This window comes from Necator americanus, chromosome III, assembly GCF_031761385.1.
Source record: "Necator americanus strain Aroian chromosome III, whole genome shotgun sequence".
Lineage (NCBI taxonomy): Eukaryota > Metazoa > Nematoda > Chromadorea > Rhabditida > Ancylostomatidae > Necator > Necator americanus.
In genome coordinates, this window is record NC_087373.1 from 20,995,076 (window position 1) to 21,012,993 (window position 17,918).

At 43.4% G+C, this 17,918-nt stretch overlaps 2 protein-coding genes across 4 annotated transcripts; one reads left to right on the plus strand and one right to left on the minus strand.

Annotated features, from left to right (window-relative positions):
• Positions 1–121: 121 nt before the first annotated feature.
• RB195_010327 (uncharacterized protein) lies at positions 122–3,963 on the plus strand (the record flags this gene model as incomplete). Of its 2 annotated transcripts, XM_064191275.1 has the most annotated exons (3): positions 122–178; positions 587–685; positions 3,811–3,963. In XM_064191275.1, 3 exons carry the CDS (start codon positions 122–124, stop codon positions 3,961–3,963), a joined length of 309 nt encoding a protein of 102 aa, XP_064048857.1. The 2 variants fall into 2 exon arrangements, with proteins under 2 accessions (XP_064048857.1, XP_064048858.1); XM_064191274.1 differs by lacking the exons at positions 122–178; positions 587–685 and adding an exon at positions 2,110–2,256.
• Positions 3,964–4,456: 493 nt separating this feature from the next.
• Positions 4,457–8,926, minus strand: RB195_010328 (uncharacterized protein; the record flags this gene model as incomplete). Of its 2 annotated transcripts, none has more annotated exons than XM_064191276.1 (6): positions 4,457–4,545; positions 6,241–6,330; positions 6,733–6,911; positions 6,967–7,113; positions 8,564–8,704; positions 8,763–8,926. In XM_064191276.1, the coding sequence occupies 6 exons, from the start codon at positions 8,924–8,926 to the stop codon at positions 4,457–4,459; spliced, it is 810 nt and encodes a 269-aa protein (XP_064048859.1). The 2 variants fall into 2 exon arrangements, with proteins under 2 accessions (XP_064048859.1, XP_013300696.1); XM_013445242.2 differs by having other exon boundaries at positions 8,763–8,848.
• Between the last annotated feature and the right edge of the window lie 8,992 nt (positions 8,927–17,918).

A 17,918-nucleotide genomic window follows, 5' to 3' on the forward strand; every position in this document is an offset into this window, starting at 1 on the left:
AGTAGAAAAATTCATTCATCGGCACTATAGTAAGTAGATGAGGACATGTAAGTGGTAAGGACGCAAATCGACTTGTTGGATTTAAACGAGCAGGTTTTTGTCGGAACCCAAGAGTGTCAAAATGTTGTCACCTGAGGTGGAGTGGCAAAGCGCTTACGTTGTGATGGGACTCTGGCTTGTTTGTACACCGACTTTTCCCTAGTAGTAGTGTACTGACGTACCTGCATTAAACAGCTTATTCGGACAACAACATTTGAGTTCTGTGAATCTTTAATGCCAATTTCGGAATTAAAAATGCATAATTCTGCTAATTTACCTATTTTGTCTGTTTTGTGGGTGTTAGCTTGAGCGGACAAAGAGCGCGGTTTTAGTGGTTTTATCTGGAACACTTAGCAAACAAACAGCAGAACAATTCTTGAAATATGAGGATTTCATGAAGGCAAGCCACACTTTTTTCTTTCTTCTTCGTATGTCAAACAAAGCTCAAATATGTGTACCGAGATAGGTTCTTCACAGTCGTTTTCGCTATTGCTCTATGTTCTACTTATCATTTCTCTGGTCATAACATAACCAAAAACAATTTTAGGGACAAGTTTGGTTCCGGGCAAGGAAGTCTAGAACGGATATCCTATTTGAGTGTTACATTCCCGTATGGGGCCGCGTATACAATTGTTACGTGCACGTGGTGGGCCTGCTTTTACTAAACGCAATCAGATACTTGAGTATACGCCTTCGGAGTGTACGAGCTATATAACCTGCACTGTTATATCGCAAAAGTTTTCCATACATTGCAACAAGGTATTGTCCCTCATCACCATGTCAAAGCCCATACCCTGAGAGATCGAATGTCCGAGGGAAACATGGAACCTTTGGCAGCAAACATTCCTCTCATAGCATTCAACTGCCGGCCGCTACCAAGTGGACTCCAACAAGCCGCTCTGTCTCTGCGACAATTACACCATCTACTGCGGCGATGCTGATGAAAGGAAAGTGGGAGGCTGCGTAGTAGCTCTGAGAAACGATTACAACAAGCTGGTCGAGGAGTTTGGTTCAGTATCGTCAAGGTGCTTTGCGCGATTGTGGGATCGGAAAGCTTAGTCGTAGGTGCTCATGCACCACTGGAAATTGCTGAGGACTACAGCAAGGACGCATTTTATGAAAAATGTAATACGTTTATATCCAAGATACAAAGCTGGCAGGTCGCAATTGACGGAATAGATGTGAATGCAAAGAATGGGCACGAAGAAAAGTCCGATGTGCTTGGAAAGTGTTCAATCGCATGAGCAAAACATCCGACAACAGAAGTCGTCTCATAGACCTCCGCGAGCAGACGGACCCATCACGAAGCATGAAGGACGAAGCATCCACGTTTAGGAGGAATCCTCCACAGTATCCGAAAATATAGAACTTTCTGGGATGTCGCATTCAATCCCGACCCCCACCCTCTCCTCCTCCTCCAGTTCTTCTCAGCTAGATGTTCAACATCAACCGAAGCTCCACTTGGCCGCTCAAAAAGGCGATGAATGCAGAAACGAATTCCGCCCAACCAGTGTCAATCAATATTGGATTACGGACTAAGAAGAGAGTGAATGACGTTGACTCTTTCACTAGATGTTTTCAGGATGCTTCAAAGAAAACGCTCCCGGTTTTGAGAGCGAGAAAGTAGCTCGATTTTGCAGCTGCGGAGACAAGACTCACGTACTCACCCTTCACGTACTCTACTTCACGTACTCTGTATGTGTAGCCCGCACTACCGTCGTGTTCTTTCAGGAGAAATGTCTGAGAAGAAGGTTGCTACGTCAGCTGAAACGTGATTGTGAGAACGAACGGACGTCAAGAGCGAAGGAGTTTGAAAAGCCTATGCTCAGCTAAGGCAATATAGCGGGAAGATGGAAGATGGAGGAGTGTTCGCATGTCCTAAACACTGGTAACGGATTCGTTATCGGGAAGCAACCTTGACCATTTAGATGGAACTTTTCAACACGTTGCTGAACCGGCAAACACCGTCAGTTCCTGAACTCGCGCACGCCTGAAAACCGTTATACACCGCGGCCACAACCACCGACTGAGTTGGAGCTGAAAAATCTTCCTTAGTCTTGATTTCGTGAGATGACAAATATCATCCTTTTGATATGGATTGACGAATGCATGTCTGACTCGTGGAGACAGTGTATCATAATTCCTCTCAACAAGAAGCTATCCGCCACGGAATCGAGGAATTACCAAGGAACATCATTGCTGCGTGTAACGTACAAGGTTTTGGAGCGGATCACCCTGGATGGGCTAACCAAACATAGTGGAGAAACCACTCGTGACTAACAAGCCGACTTTCGCCTTGCTAGATGGACGACCGATCAGCGATGTTTATTGTAAGGAAAGTGGTTGAAGTGGTCCAGCGGTATTCGAAGCATCTACAGTTATTTTTCTTAGACTTCAAAGCCGCTTTCAATTTTCTTCACCGAAAGCGTCTTCTCAACGCGCTTCGCGCCGGTGAAGTCTCAGAAAAAGTCGTACGCCTAATAAAGGATAAAGGATAAAGTTTCTGACGTTAATCAATCCGCATGGGAAGCGCCCCCACATTCACTTCAATTCAGAATCGTTTGAGGTTTACGAACGTGTAACTGGCCTATACAATGACTTGCGGTGGCTAGCCGATGTGTCAAGTCAGTGTTTTTATCCTCCCAGACAAGTCTGATACTAATTTATCGCCCCGGATGGATGAAAGGCTTGGTGAGCACTAGGGCGGATTCGAACCTACGATGGATCGTGTAGGAAGCGAAACCTCTAACCACTACACTACACCCGCACCCGTACGCCTAATAGGTGAATACATGAATAGAAGAACAAATGCTGCTGTCCGAACACCAGCTGGATGTACTACACTGTTCAAAGTTAAAAGTGAAGTGGAACAAGGGCCCTTTGTGTTCAACTTTGTCGTCCTAGCACCATAAGGATGCCCTTGATCGATCTCTAGTACGCCGATAATGTAATAATATTCGCTTTAAGCACCGCGAAGTTACAATGTGTTGTCAAATTTCTGTCGAAGCTAGCTGCAGCCTAGATACTGCTACTCCGCCCTGATAAGTGCAATTAGATGTGAGTCTGCTCGAGACCCTCAACGGGAATCTGGGTGGACGAACAATCAATTGAACTCGTGAATGAGTACTGTTATTTGGGGTGTATGCTGAAAAACTGTGGCCGCTACGAGAGAGGTACTCAGCAAAGATGCGTAAAGCCAATTTTGTATTCAACTCCTTGACCCAGAGTCTTTTGGCTGACGAACCCCATCGCCAATGGAGTCAAGCTGCGAGTCTATCTATCCGCAATTAGCCCTCCGATGTTCCGCTTTCGACGCTACCTAAACTCAGAAATGTGTTCATAAATCATCTCATTGATAGAGACAGAACTAGATCAATGGGATACCATGTTGCTGCCCTGGCGCACTTCTTGGGTCCCGTTTCTGGGGTGGACATGGAGATTCAGCGGCCAGTGCTACAAACAGGGAACAGGATGCTCTCACCTGCCACCGGACAAAACTTAATTAAAGTGACGTCGAACAAATTATGAAATGGGCTCTGCGTGATGGCTCGAAGGCAGCAACACCTTCCCAGCCTTTTTTCGGAATAGTGAACTCTGTCCCTGCATGGTGTATCATGAACACTCAGCTTGTTGGCTGTTCATTAGAAAGTCGAAAAAGGATCAAATTGGGGACAGAACAATGGTGATATCTTGATTGGATTACAACTCACAAAAATCATGGAATTCGTGTTGTGCTTGCTCGCATTATAAAGCGTCCGAATTTATTTTCAGAATGGAGAGTGGAAGACCTTCATCGAGGAACAATTTGACCCGCCACATTCAGAAGTCACTGTTGGAAGCAGGTTTGGGCCGACATCGACACGCCACATTGTTGCCGTTTGCCTCGGAGCTGTCACTTCTCCTTTATGGCGTGGAATGAACTGAGAGAAAGTTAGGCTGGCTTACAGATGAAATTCAATTAGAGCTTTCCAAGCGTACGTCGATCTATTTCCTATCTAGATTAATCATTTAGGCTGTTTTGTACATATTTGAATAACAATTCGTTCACTGATTTGTTTAGCGTTCTGTTTTGGACAAATTGTTCCTTTCATTATCATTGTTCTCACTGTCAATCATTTGCCGCATCATTATAATTTGTTCGGGTTCTCAATTACTATCTCCATATTCGGATCTGAGCATGTATCAATAATGGGTTCTGCTGTTTTCGATAGAAAAATTGTGCTTCATTTTTTCCTCGATTTGATGACTGATTAGGGACCATTGACTGCATTAGTTGCTGGAGTACGTAATACTGATATGTTCGTTTTTCCTTGTAAAGTCTACCTTGTGCCACTATGAAATTCAAAACGGATGCTTCACCGTAAAATATTAGAGGTGAAACTTTTATTTGTACGTCCGCTATTGCATATTCACCGAGTCATTGAATCAGTCGTTGCACTGGGTAGCTGTCGTCGACCGCAAAACACCACGGACAAGCCCTTTGAACAGGAGTCTTGTATTCGTCCCCTGAACGAAGACATGACATCATTACTATATGAACATGAAGTATGGAGTTCCAAGCCACTGAAAGCGTGGAAATCCTTCATGCTTCTTCTCCCAGGCCGCACATATTGTTCAAGTAAAATGAATAGTGCGTTATTGAGCATTGAGCTATTAGGTTGAATCGAAAGTTCTCGGACAAATTGACAATATTTTTATTTATTTTACAATTTTTAAACGATAATTGTAAATCATTTGAAGTATGCCCCATTGGCATCGATGGTCTCCTGCCAACGTTTAGACAGATCGTAGATGCCCTTGCTTCAGAACGCTGAGGACTGCTCCTTGAAGAACTGCTCGAGCGCCTTTTTGATGTCGTCGCTGGTTTGGAAGTCTTGACCATCCAGATGACGTTGGAGATAGGAAAAAAGGTGGTAATCCGAAGGAGCCAGGTCTGGGGAATACGGTGGGTGTGATAAAATGGTCCAACCGAATTTCATCAGTTTGGCTTTGGTCGTTCTTGCAATGTGCGGCCGAGCGTTGTCGTGCTGGAAGTAGACTTCGCGCTGCTGCGGGAGTGCGTTTTCGAGATTTGTCTTCAAATTCTTCACTTGCTCAATGTAGACGTCTGCGGTCACTGTACATCCCCGAGCGAGCAGCTCCTAGTATTCGACGTCGTGTACGCTTCACCAGATGCATAGCTAACCTTATTGCCGTGTACTTTGAGTTTAGGGACGTCTTCTGCATCCGTACCGTTGTCAACCCATTGGACACGCCGATGAATGTTAGAATAGGAAATCCACTTCTCATCCCCTATGTGCTTTGGCTATGTGCTCAAGCCAGGTATGGGTGCGTTTGAGCGTAAGGAGAGAAAGTGCCGTATCAGCGCGGCCATCTCATACTGAGTCAGAACATGTGGTACCCATCGACCTAGTTTTCGCACCTTGCCGATTGACTTCAATCCGTGAACAACTGTGGCTTGACTCATCCTAAGAGGGACTGTGAGTTCGCGAGTGATTTGAAACGGATCGGCTTCCACCTGTCTCCACAGGAAGACCGAATAAAACTCCATCGGGCGTCCAGAACGGTCTTCATCTTCAATGGAATAGTCTCCCGACGCGAGCTTCGAGTGCCACTTGTAGACTGTACTTCTAGCGGAGGCGTGCTCCTTGAAAATTTCCTTTAGACATCTATCGATATCCGCGGGTTCCTGGCCAGATAGATGGAGAAAGATAGAGAATAAAAGGCTTTGAAGAGCTTTTTATTCTCTATCAAACGGTAGCTAACGCATCCATTTTTGTCAGCTCTTTGCTGAGTGATGATCTTTAGAAATCATCACTACCACATTGTCCGAGAACTTTCGACTTAACGTAATAATTAATAAAAAGACTCCATCGCCAATAATGATGCGGTGGGAGAAGTGAAACAGCCGGCTGCTACAGTAAAATCTGCCAGAAACAGCATGAAGCATTTGTTTTTTTTTTTCGTTTTTCGTATTATCCCAAGGGATGCAGATAGCGTTTGGTCGTTTGAGTTCCTATTTCATACACAGTACAGTGAATTGAAGATAGCGAAAAATTCTTCGTGGTTGTGGTGTTAAAAGGTAAGGATGTTCTTATTCTGTTGTTTCCTATGTTGTTAGAAACCACTTGAGTTAATTGTTTGTTTTTTTTTTGTGGAACACGAGCAGACTTTTTTCCAACAGCATTCATCTTCACTTACCTTGTTTGTAGAACTGATTTCTGTACCAGTCGCCTTGACTGCTGTAGTGGCCACGATAGAATAGCGGAAGTGGACTGAACATCTTCAGTCCTGAAAACACTTTTGACCAAAACGACCACTGCGAAGACAAAAAAGGAACTTTCATTCAAGCTTAACATAACGAGAAAACAATCACAGAACCGAACTTTGAACTTACAACAACAATACTTAGTCCTTGTTTGCTTCCAAAAACCTACTATAGTCGGGTCAAAACGACATGAATCACGAGTATAGTTGCACTACATTTGCGCACGCGCTCGGAACGGCGCGGTGGAGACAGCAGTTGGAACAGAGTTGGGACCGTTGCAAACTGCAGCGAAGAGTGGTGCCAGCAAGGGTTTCACCACGCTCCTGGCCGCTACGATCCACCGAAACGCCTCGAGAGCAGCCGCGTGCGCAAACGCGTACGTGCATCATGCGTCTTGACCTTACTATATTTCGACAAATACTCACCGGAGCCTTTTTCCCCTCCCAACGTTGATGGTGCAGGACCAACCAAGGTCCGGCTCGCGTTCGGGCCTATATTGACACCAAAAAGAGTCCATCTCAATCTAAGTAAATCATCTGCTGCCGTAGCTCTGGAGCCGACGTCCACTCCAGCGCCTTGTCGATCCCATTCAGCAATTCCTCCACTACAAATTTGACTAGAAGCATTTAGCTGCAGCATTAAATTTTGCGGGGACGTACTTATTCAGGCGGAATGCTTTGAATAATTTCAATCTGTCTCCGAATTCGACTGCGCCGTCGCTATCCGTCACATCCACTACTGCACCCACGTGGTGTCCTATTTCAGTCTCATCCTCAATCATCGGAACATTGTGAGGCTTGAGAAGGCTTAAAAGCACCATGACACAAAATTGAGGATGTTATTATCTCTACATGAAAAAGTACGGTTAACAGGGTAGCTAACAAGAATCGAGTGCGAACACTCTCGATTCCCCCACTTGTCCTAAAAAAAACAGGTGTAGAGTGATCTTGTCGCATCGGATCCCCTAACGAGGCATCTAATAGCGCGCCTTTTCTGCAAAACCAGGCACATGCATCGTGTCTGCGAGCGAGCGGACAACCAATAGGCTCCCGAAGCTGTCTCTCGCGTTTGCTGGCAGAGGCAGTACGAGCACCTGCTTCCGCAGAAGTGGCACGTTATTAGGTGCCTTGTTCGAGGCAAAGTTTTGGAAAAAAAGCAGCGAAAACACATTGAATAGAACCCCAATATGTTCACTCTCAGCCTTAAGGGCAATTCTTTGCACGCAGAGGAATGGCGAAGTGAAAGTGAGCAATGTGGATTAAAGAAAGCGAAGAAGAATCTGACATGGTAAGGGACCGCATGGGAAAAGCTACAGATGGCGTTCGTCGTGCCGTTATAAAAACCGACGTGAGAATCGCCTTAGTTCCCACGAGGTACGTTAGAACGCTGCTCTATGCACACGTTCCGATCCTCTCAGCAGCCTACTCATTGGTCTCACCTGATTAGGCTGGTGAGAAGAAATCACTTATCTTCGGACGCTCGCACTTTAAAGCAGCGCGTGCATACCGCAAGGTGGCGCGTTGCAACTGAAATCGTCGTAAAAACAAGGCTTCCTCCACGCTGTTTTTTTAACGGCAATTAGGGGCAGATCAGCGGAACGGAAATAGTACTTTTTGCAAGGTTGCAGTAAAAAGGCTGTGAATTCATTCTCATATTTGTTAACTATTTTCGTCTTAATCCTCATGTTCTTGAAGGCAGTCGTACCACGAAATTGGTTTGTTTTGGAATCTCTAAGGAAACAGATATGTATGATATAGAAAAATGTGTAACTGCCTTGGTTGCACCGTTTCCCCAACAAAGCAATTGACCACGACTGGTAGACTGAGTAAAACGAGTGCAACCCGCAATGCGTCTGCAATTGTGCGAGTGGGGCCTTTCCGGCGCTTTTTTGAGTTATATGTAATAGTTGAACTTTGGACGTGGTACGTAAGGTAGGGAATTGCCCGCGTTCTGTCGCGCAATTTCCTGCATCGCAGTTGCGTGGGTGCAACCAAAGCTCTATCTCATCCTTTTTTCCGGAGCACCTGGTTGAATCGCGGTTATATTCGTGAAGTACACTCCTACAGTACTCGTTCGTTGAAATATCCCAACACCTTCAATTTTATGATACGCTGCCTCTAAGGTTTCACTTACAGGCTAAAGTGTTTTTGACAAAGATTTTGATACTTTTGCTCAGGGCACAGGGAAAGGACATCTAACATCTCAAGTCACCTATTTTGAATAACGGACGTGAATATCCGTAGGCAAGAAGCTTACCCAATGTCAACACCATTCGTGTATCCATATGCTGCGCCTCTTCGCTCTGTGAGGCCCAGCTTTTCCTTCTTCAGCACTTCCACCCTTGGCCCAAAGCAAAGGTTTTCGCGGATTCCTGGTGCGAGGCATGTTATCAACGACCTAAGTCAGCAATTTTAGAGGTCACAATTCATGGAACTCTGTCACAGACATGTCTTACCTAAGCGTAATGGGAATATCCTGTTGATTAGTCGCTAGTGCTGCCTGACGTCGTGTTCTTACAAAAGCGTCCGACGAATAGCTCATGAATAGAAACACGAGCCAGGCGAAGACCATGAGAAGCAAGTCGAACCCGCTCGAATTCCAGAGAAACTCCGAAAACATGACCAGCGCAGCTGGTTTTCAAAGGGATATGAAGCGCAGCATTGGTCTGGAAATCGAAAACTATTGGTCATTCGAGCAAAACATGTCCGCTTACGTGACGATTGTATCATTTATCAAGTAAAACCAGGCTAAATAAATTGCCGTTAGACGTACGAAGAAATTTGCTCGGAAAGCTTTTCTATATTCTATTACACTAAGAGAACATACATTCACAGCTAGACGAACCTCACGTGGAGCAAAAAAAGTGACGGGTATGATAATTGTTGTCCAAAAAAGGCATACTATTGTAGTTCAGATAGGGAACGGTTCAGCGATGGCTGAAAGTACAGTTCTCCAGAAACCTTATAGCACGTGAGATACTAAGCATTCGCGGTTTGGCTGCCACTGTGGGGAAGACTTAAAAAGCTCAGATTCTAGACCGATGTTCATGTTGTCCAAAATTTCAATGGCTCTCGATGGCTCAAGAATACTTCATTTCCCCTTTTAAAGGCATAACCCCACGAATCTGGGGTGGTGCAAGTTCCAGGTGGATTATGCCTATACGGGGCCCCAGATTATGAGGAGGAGGTCGATTCCTTCCATTTCTTCCTAATTACTGTAAAAAACGGCACGGAAGATTCGGTGCACAAGGCTGGCGCGCTCCAGTCGAATTCAAAAAAAGTAGCGCCCTGGAGGACTCGAAGCCGCATCTTCCAGGCCGTTTTGTTTCGGCACTTAGGAAGAAATGGACAGAATCACCCTCCTCCCCATAATCTGCGAAACCGTATAGGCATAACCCACCTGAAACCCGCACCACTCCACAGATTCGTATTGTGATGCCTTTAAACTGTTCGGGGTTCAGTGTGATTTCTTCTCGTGATCCCACGATTTTATGGAGCTTTTTTTCAAAGAACGTCCCTACTTCGACCTTTATTGATAGTCATTTGTCAACTCCACCTTTTTCGAAAAGAGGAAGTTTTGTCTCCCTCACAATCCTCCCTCAGATTCTGATCTCATTCCTCTGCTGTTTTTTTTTTCGATTTCAAGAAACAGCTGCCGCATGACCATCGCGAAGGACGCAGTTATCAGCTGATAGTTGGAGACGTCATCGCGATCAATCAACCAGACAATGAATAGGAACAGATGGCCTAAGAACTCTACACCTGTCGAACTTTTAGATTTTTACTTTCTGTGGAGCAATCTCACAGAGATTACGGAATACCTCTCACATAAGGCGCAGTGTCATCACGTTCTCACGAAGCCCCATTGTTTTTTCATCTGTTTGACAACTTTGGGAGAGCATCGCGCATCAAGCACTCACCCTTACTGAGCACAAACTGTTCCCTGAATCGACATCTTTGCGCAAGCTATGTGAAAAAGCGCATTTGGACAGTCATATTTTTCGTAGTCATAAATATACTGTTTACTAGCTGGTATGCCATGAAATCGATCAAGAGTAGGGAGATCGCTCAAATATATCAGCACTTTCTGCTTTTAGCTGTTTTCTTTTTGAAAGTGGTTGGCAGAGGTCGGTACTTCGTCACTGTATTCTGCACGCCATTAGATAAGGGACTACAACATGAGTAAGCTCCTTAGTCAACAGACTCAAGAGCACTCCAAATTTAGTGCAGTTTTTCTTGTAATTCATCAGCATTGTGGCATATTTTATCCAAAGTACTTGTAAATAACGCAATCAGCTCGATAAAAAAAGGACTAAATGCTGATCTTGAAAAACCAAGAACAATTTCCTTTGAACGAGAAGAGCAGCAAATTTCCACGCAGAGTGACTGCCGAATGCAGAGTCAACTTCTATCCAGTTCCATAAGCCTCTCCTGACTCTAGAACAAAGAACAAAGAACAAATTAGCATTTTCACTTAGTAGATCGCTCTTTTCCTGGCCTATATGTACTACTAGGTTGGTCCGAAAGTCTTGCACCAAAATTTACTTTTCGATCCAGAATTTTAGAGGTCTTTGATTGAAATTTTTGGTAATCGAATATGGCAGAATGTTCTAGAAGCTTACACCGGAGAAGTACCGGAGAAGCGTACAGAAAACATGCTGTGATGTCCAAGAGCTTAAGAACACACCATAAATCTGACGAGGGACTCCGCAGGAAAAGCTAGAGATGGAGTTGGAGATTACGGGATCAGGGGTGATTCCGCCCGGCTCTCTCTAATCGGGGAAGACGCCGTTTTTACGACGATTTCGGCTGCAACGCGCCACCTTTGTACACGCCCTGCATCAATGTGAAATCAGTCGAAGATCAGTGTGCCTTCATAGAGGAGAATAACGCGGTTCCCACGCTTTTTTAGGGCGATTATGGAGAGTTGAACGGAACCACCCAGGATCCTGCAATGTAAAACCCCATCTCTAGCTTTTTCCTTTCCTTCACCACGTCAGATTCGTGGTATGCTGCCTTTAACTTAAACGCAACAGGAAACAAGAATCAAATGTCAAAGTTTATGATACGTTTAATCTCAGCATTGGATTAGATCCTTACCTTACTTCTTTTTAAATGTTTCGCCTTTTTAGCTTTTTTTTACAGAGACTTCTATTGTTCCTCTGCTGATTTTTCTATGTTAATGATTTTTTTACATTGCACTTCGTTTGTGTTTCTTTTCGCTTGGGAATTACAACGTTATCAGTGCTCCTTCACTTTTTCATGTTGTTGTGGAAAAAAAAACCGATTAGACTAGACATATAAAAAACTTTTGCTTTTGATACTTCTCATAATGTGTAAGTTGAGATCCTGAACATCAACACCTGTTTTCGACCCGCAGTCGCGAGGCCGGGTTGGAGGGGCCCAACGAGATAAATTATGGGTGCTGCCAGCAGAAAGCAGATAGACATTTTGGAGAAACTTTGGGACTGGTCTCAGGGCGTCGACGGCGTCGAACTGGTACATCGACGTCAATAATCGCTATAATGGGTGACGGGTCCCACTGTGTCAAATTGGTGCGTCAGTGCCAGAAAACGGCAGAACGGTGTAGACGGGTCCTACGGCGCCACAGTGCAGTAGCACCGCGCAACGACTCCAAGTGACCTTGTCAAGAAGTAAACAAAACGTTGTGAACATTTTACTGCCACGAAAGCCGCAGTGTTGCGTTTCACCGCTATGCGCTCAGCAGCGCTCATTTCTATTCCCACTGCACGTTCGTCTTATCAGCATCCTCTCTTCGGCGATTGGTAGCACGAGTGGACCGGCTGCTCCACTAGCAGCCGGTCCCGACATGATCTGATGTGGAGCCCTCTCTTTACCAGTTCGATGATGACGTTCATGTCATTTCACGTTAGCACATTATTCTGCGCTGATTGTTGATGAGAAAGACAAGGGAAACTCATGCTCCAAATTATTTTTCTAAATTTTTGCGGAATTGAAGGAATATCGTGTAAAATCAAGATTGAATACTCTCCAAATATAGTACTGATGAATTTAGGAAGAGGACCATGAAGTCATCACTTCAATTCATGATCAAGAATGCTTACATTTTGTAAAACGAACGAACGAAAAAAGTGTCGTTAGAAAAAAATACAAATTTAATTTTTCGGAACAACATTTTATTTCTACTGATCAGTGAAGGGAGACGAGGCGTACACCAGAAGAAGTCTGATGTCATGTGGACATTCAGACGTATATTTTATACATATATATTATATATTATATATATATCTTACTTGACTTAAAGGCATCACCCCACGAATCTGACGGGGTACGGATTTCAGGTGGAGTATTCGTATACGGGATCCTATGCGGTAGATTATAGAGAAGTGGGTGATTCCGTCCATTTTTTGCTAATTGGCGTTGCTAATAAAAAACGGTCCGGAAGATGCGCCGTGTGCACACGGCTGGCGCGCTCCAATCGGACACGTTGTAGAAAATAGCGCGCCGGAACGCTCGAAGCCGTATCTTCCGGGCCATTTTTTACGGCAATTAGGAAGCAATGGACGGAATCGCCTCTCTCACCATAATCTATTATGGTTTACGAATACTCCACCTGAAATCCGCACCACCTCAGATTCATGGGGTGATGCCTTTAATCGACAGGCTGATATTATCACTTGACTTTACTGCCGCATTTTCGCCAAGGTGTGTCGTCTTTGAGCATAGCTCTGCCCAACCTGCGAGAGTCTGCACAGAATCCATTCCTATCCATTTTTCGGTATATATATATATATATATATCCCCAAATTTCTGTAGTGAAGGTAAATCGTGACAAAAAAAAAACTGCACTTTTACTGGGGTTCTAACAACGTTGCAATGCAACGTAAGTGATTACGTACAAAGCCACACTGTTCTTAATGTTTTTTTTTCTGTGGATTTACAAATTTAACATTGTTGTACATTGATTGTGGTACAAAGAACACAAGTACTATGAGGTCTAAGGTCACCTTTGCCCGAGTCTTAGCACATGGAATAACTATGATTAGTTGAAGATGTGGGTAGAATTGCTCTGACCTTCATAAGCGTGACCTTTTTGAGTTTCTATCGGTGTTTAGAAGAAAAACGTGACGCTCAGCTGTGTTCTGTGTACATTGGTTATCGCGAGATAACTAAGTAGAGCAGAAATCGTTTTTGAAGTGAGAATGATACGACTTGAGATACCGAGGAACCTCATCAGAAAGGGCCATAAATGAGATGAACTTGTGTGCACCATGCTATGTGTTCACACTCATTTATTGCCCTTTCTTATTAACATACTTCTATTACGATTTTTCCCCCGCTACCAGGAATACCAAGAAGTAAAGCGGTTTTTTGTAAAGTTTAAAAAACAATTATTTTTATCATTTTTATTATTATTTTTATTTATTTTTAATCTCATACATTAATGTAATAACCCTCATTAGCAATAACGTTCTGCTATCTACAGCGAGCTTATTTTCAGATTCGCATCGATATAATAAAGTTAATGAAGCTAAATAATAGTATGAGATAATAATATAATAAAGATAAATTACAGATAGTGAATGCCAGATATTTCGTGCAGACCACAGAAAAATGGCCGTGCCGTTAGATAGACACATTATAAGAAGAAATTATGCACAATGCAATTATGCAGTGCATGCAATACGACAAAGGATGTAGCCATGATTTTAAAAAAAATGACAAAGTACGCAATAAACGAAGGTTTGCACATGTTTCATCACTTCATGAAAAACCATTGGACAAAAGATAAGATGATATCACTTCCTGGCGGTGAACTCATTATCAGATCACTCATTAGCTTTGAGAACTCATAAATTCTTTAAGAAACAAAAGGTAACATGAAAATCATGGCTGCAGTTGTTGATTAGGAAAACCTGGATTTGACAATGCTTCAGAACATTTCGTTCCGACATCCATAATACATTTCTGGGAGACTTGTTAACCATCTCCTGAATAGTTCGTAATATGTATAACAATTAGTGATGTTTTACACCCAACCGATCAATCTTGTCTCGTAATCCGTGCCGTGATCTAGACGTCAGCGCCGCGTGTCACGTTGAAGCACCTAAAACCTGTTCGGCGTACACATCTCAGGAAGATCACCGCACCGATGTTTTGAAGGTTCAGTGCATGAAGGCCAAGCTGAGTGAACGCGACTACTCCATCCTAAGTCGTCACGCGCTGTGACGTTAGCGCTCTCCGATCCACATATTTACAGTGCAGTCCTCTCCTCTGTACGAGGTACTTTTTGAGAACATCAGCAGTCAGTTAAATGACTCTGAAATCTCAAAAAAGCAAGAACATGAATGTAGAACGGCTTGACAGTCGTCAAGCAATCAGAAAAAGAAAGAATATCTCAAATATTACTGAAACACCTGTCTTAGAACAGCTCGGAAGAAGTATTGAAGCTGGGAAAGCCAATATTGTAGATTAAAAGTGGTCTAAACGCAAGCGAAGAACTAGTAAGAACAAAGAGAAAAAATAAAGAGAGAAATAGAGAACAAAAGAAATAAAAGATAAGAGAGGAAACAAATGAAAAGAAAATATAACAGCGAGCAAATGCAGCAACAAAACAAAAACCCAAACGTTCGATGAATTAATCTGAAGATGAATTTCATTTATAAAATCCTCATACAAAGAAAGTGGTTTCTACGCATAAATTTAAGCGATCCTATAAAAAATATGTCATGGATAACTGTTTACAGCACTTCCGCGAATAAGAATCACTATTACGCGCACCAACAACACGATTATTTACGCGCCATGGCAGGCACCACAAAGCACCTGCTGGCGCTCAGAGATTGGCACAGATGTTCTAATCCCTTAAAAGCATCACTCCACGAACCTGAGGTGGTACGTATTCCAGGTGGAGTATTCGTATATGGGATAGTAGATTATGGAGAGAGGGGGGGGGGGGGGGGTGATTCCGTCCATTTCTTCCTAATTGCCGTAAAAACGGCCCGGAAGATACGGCTTTGGGCGTTCAGGCGCACTTTTTTTCTACAAGGAGGTCGACTGGAGCGCGCCAGCTTTGTGCACGCGCCGCATTTTCCGGGCCGTTTTTTACGGTAACTAGGAAGAAATGGACAGAATCACCCCCTCTCCATAATCTACTATCCCGTAAACGAATACTCCAGCTGAAATCCGTACCAGCTCAGATTCGTGGGGTGATGCCTTTAAGCGAGCTTTATTGCTAATTCTAAATACCTACATGTTATCTTGATTTTCCGAAAGCAGTCGTTCAAGGGAATTCGCAGCGATTTTTTCTTCGCTACCTCAGTTCCTGAAGAGGTCATCTTAGCTATCTTCCTTCGAAGGCTGGGTTCAATGAAATGTTTGATGTTAGGTTCTGTAGTAGATGAAGATGGGACGTAGTTTGCAAAAAAAAATACCTGCAACGCTGCAAACAAATCCAGACGCAGACATGTCGAAAGCAGCCTGTGATTCGGATTATCCAACGAGACGACTTGTTACATCCATAGGTTGGCAAAATGGGATGCATATGTAAGTGCACTTCACTCACGTATTTATCGAGTAAATTCAAAGTGTTTTACTAGAACCCTTCTCGATCCTATTGCTGTAAGAAGTTCTCTCTTTGAGTAAACTGGTCCCACCGGTTCCTTGGTTCTTAGCAGCTATTTTGCATTTGTGCAGATGCAAACTACGTCCCAAACTGATGCTGCAAAAAAAAAACTCAAAAATCCCTCCCAATACCGTCTTAAATTAACTTCCTATCCTAACTTCACTCATATTCAGCATATCTGCAGCAAAGGACGCTGCAAAACAGCGAACTAGGCCTCTCCAAAAACAATCGATTGCGGAGAATGTTCTTTTGCACTAAAATTCTCGCCTGCAGTACGAAATATGACATGTTCACGTGATTAGCATAAGACGCAAATTTTCCATCAAAAAAATGAAGTAGCAAAGTTATCCCAGTTAATGTAGCTTCATCACTGAACTCCTTTCTCATCAGAAGCAGTCAGGAAATCTCAAGAAAATAACGACCGAAAAGGGATATTACGATTTTTGTTGGTGAATAGGTTTTGTTCGTTTTAGATGAACCTCTCGGAAGTGTTGTCATGTCCTTAGAACAACCACTGCTGCAAGTGGTTCATTTCTATAGTGCATATATATTCTCATTCTTATGATTCCACCCAACACGTCTCGAAAAAAGCCAGTGGATTGTAATCTTGGAAATTGGACCGGGGAGTCGTCACCCGTTCTGGGGAAAGCCTAGTGGAGATCTCTCATTCGTCTACTCAGTCAGCCCACAATGGCTACTCGAGTTCACCACTGCCGCTTTGGACTATAGTTACTTCAACTCAATGAACTCCTTCAGAAATCGCCACTTCATGACGGTGTATGGTATTTGATTTAGTTTGAGCCGTTCCATCGTTGTAGTTCCAACGATTATCCAAGTCGTCTCCTGCTCATAGCACACTTCCGCTGTTACCAATTCTGCAGCATACAGGTGTGAAAACAACCAAAATCAATCGATAACCGTCGACTCCGACGTTTGTTTTTGTTGTCCAACTACGATGGAACAAACAGTCCTCGTAGCTCTGTTGTTTCCTCAATTTTATTTCTATTAGTGCAAAACCAAAGCGTGGCGCTTGGACAGAATACGGATAGCTATTGATTAACTTGAATAGCAACACCATAAACAGCGGTCTCATTACCAACAACAAAGGTCCGAGTCGTATTATCAATTGGCTCCTGCCTTCTCTTCGTGGAAAAGTCGGTGGTCGAAGTTCTTGCACTTTTAAAATCATTTCAAATGAAATACTGTGCTATTCTCGTTGATTCATTTTCCGATTAGGCGAAGTTTCTGACCTCACCTCTCATCTTCAACTAAAACTCATTGGCGATCGAGCGTTCTCTCGTACCAGCTGTCTGTTTAAAACGTCCTTGGTTCGATTGGAAACATACACATTCTATTCACGTGACTTTCCTTCATTGTTTCGTGCATATATCCATGCGTATCATTTGCTGCAAGGGACGAAAGAGTGGTTCTTCGATAAGAACTGAACCATAGATATTGCGGTTCCTCACAAAACAAACCATCATGGGGATACAAATTAGTGATGCCGAGAAGTAATGCCGTTTCACCCCATTCGAGTTCCAAACGTTTTTGATCTTTAATGGAGCTATCCTCCTACATGTTCGGAGTTGAAGACCAAATAGCTCAAATAGATCATGCTCATCAAATAGCAGAGCCTCACTGATAACGAAGATGCTCATACCACTAACCGAGAAGAAAAACAAGTTCTGAAAATTGCTTCATCTGAACGAAAAACGACGCTACTTCCCGCTATTACTGATTTCAGGAGACGACTATTAACATACCTATGTGTTCTCCTTGCTTACTACAAGACTACTTAGTGATTCTATTTTGGAAGTACAACTTCGTTTTGAAAAGTAGATGGATGGTGGGAAAAATAGTAGTCGGAAAAAACATGGGGAGTTGTCATTTCCAGTCAATATTGGAACATTTCAACGTGAGTAATAGCACGTACTGACTTTATCGCATCAGGTTTTCTGGTTCTCTGACTCGATTGCGAAATTAGTCGGAAGAATTTTCAAAATCC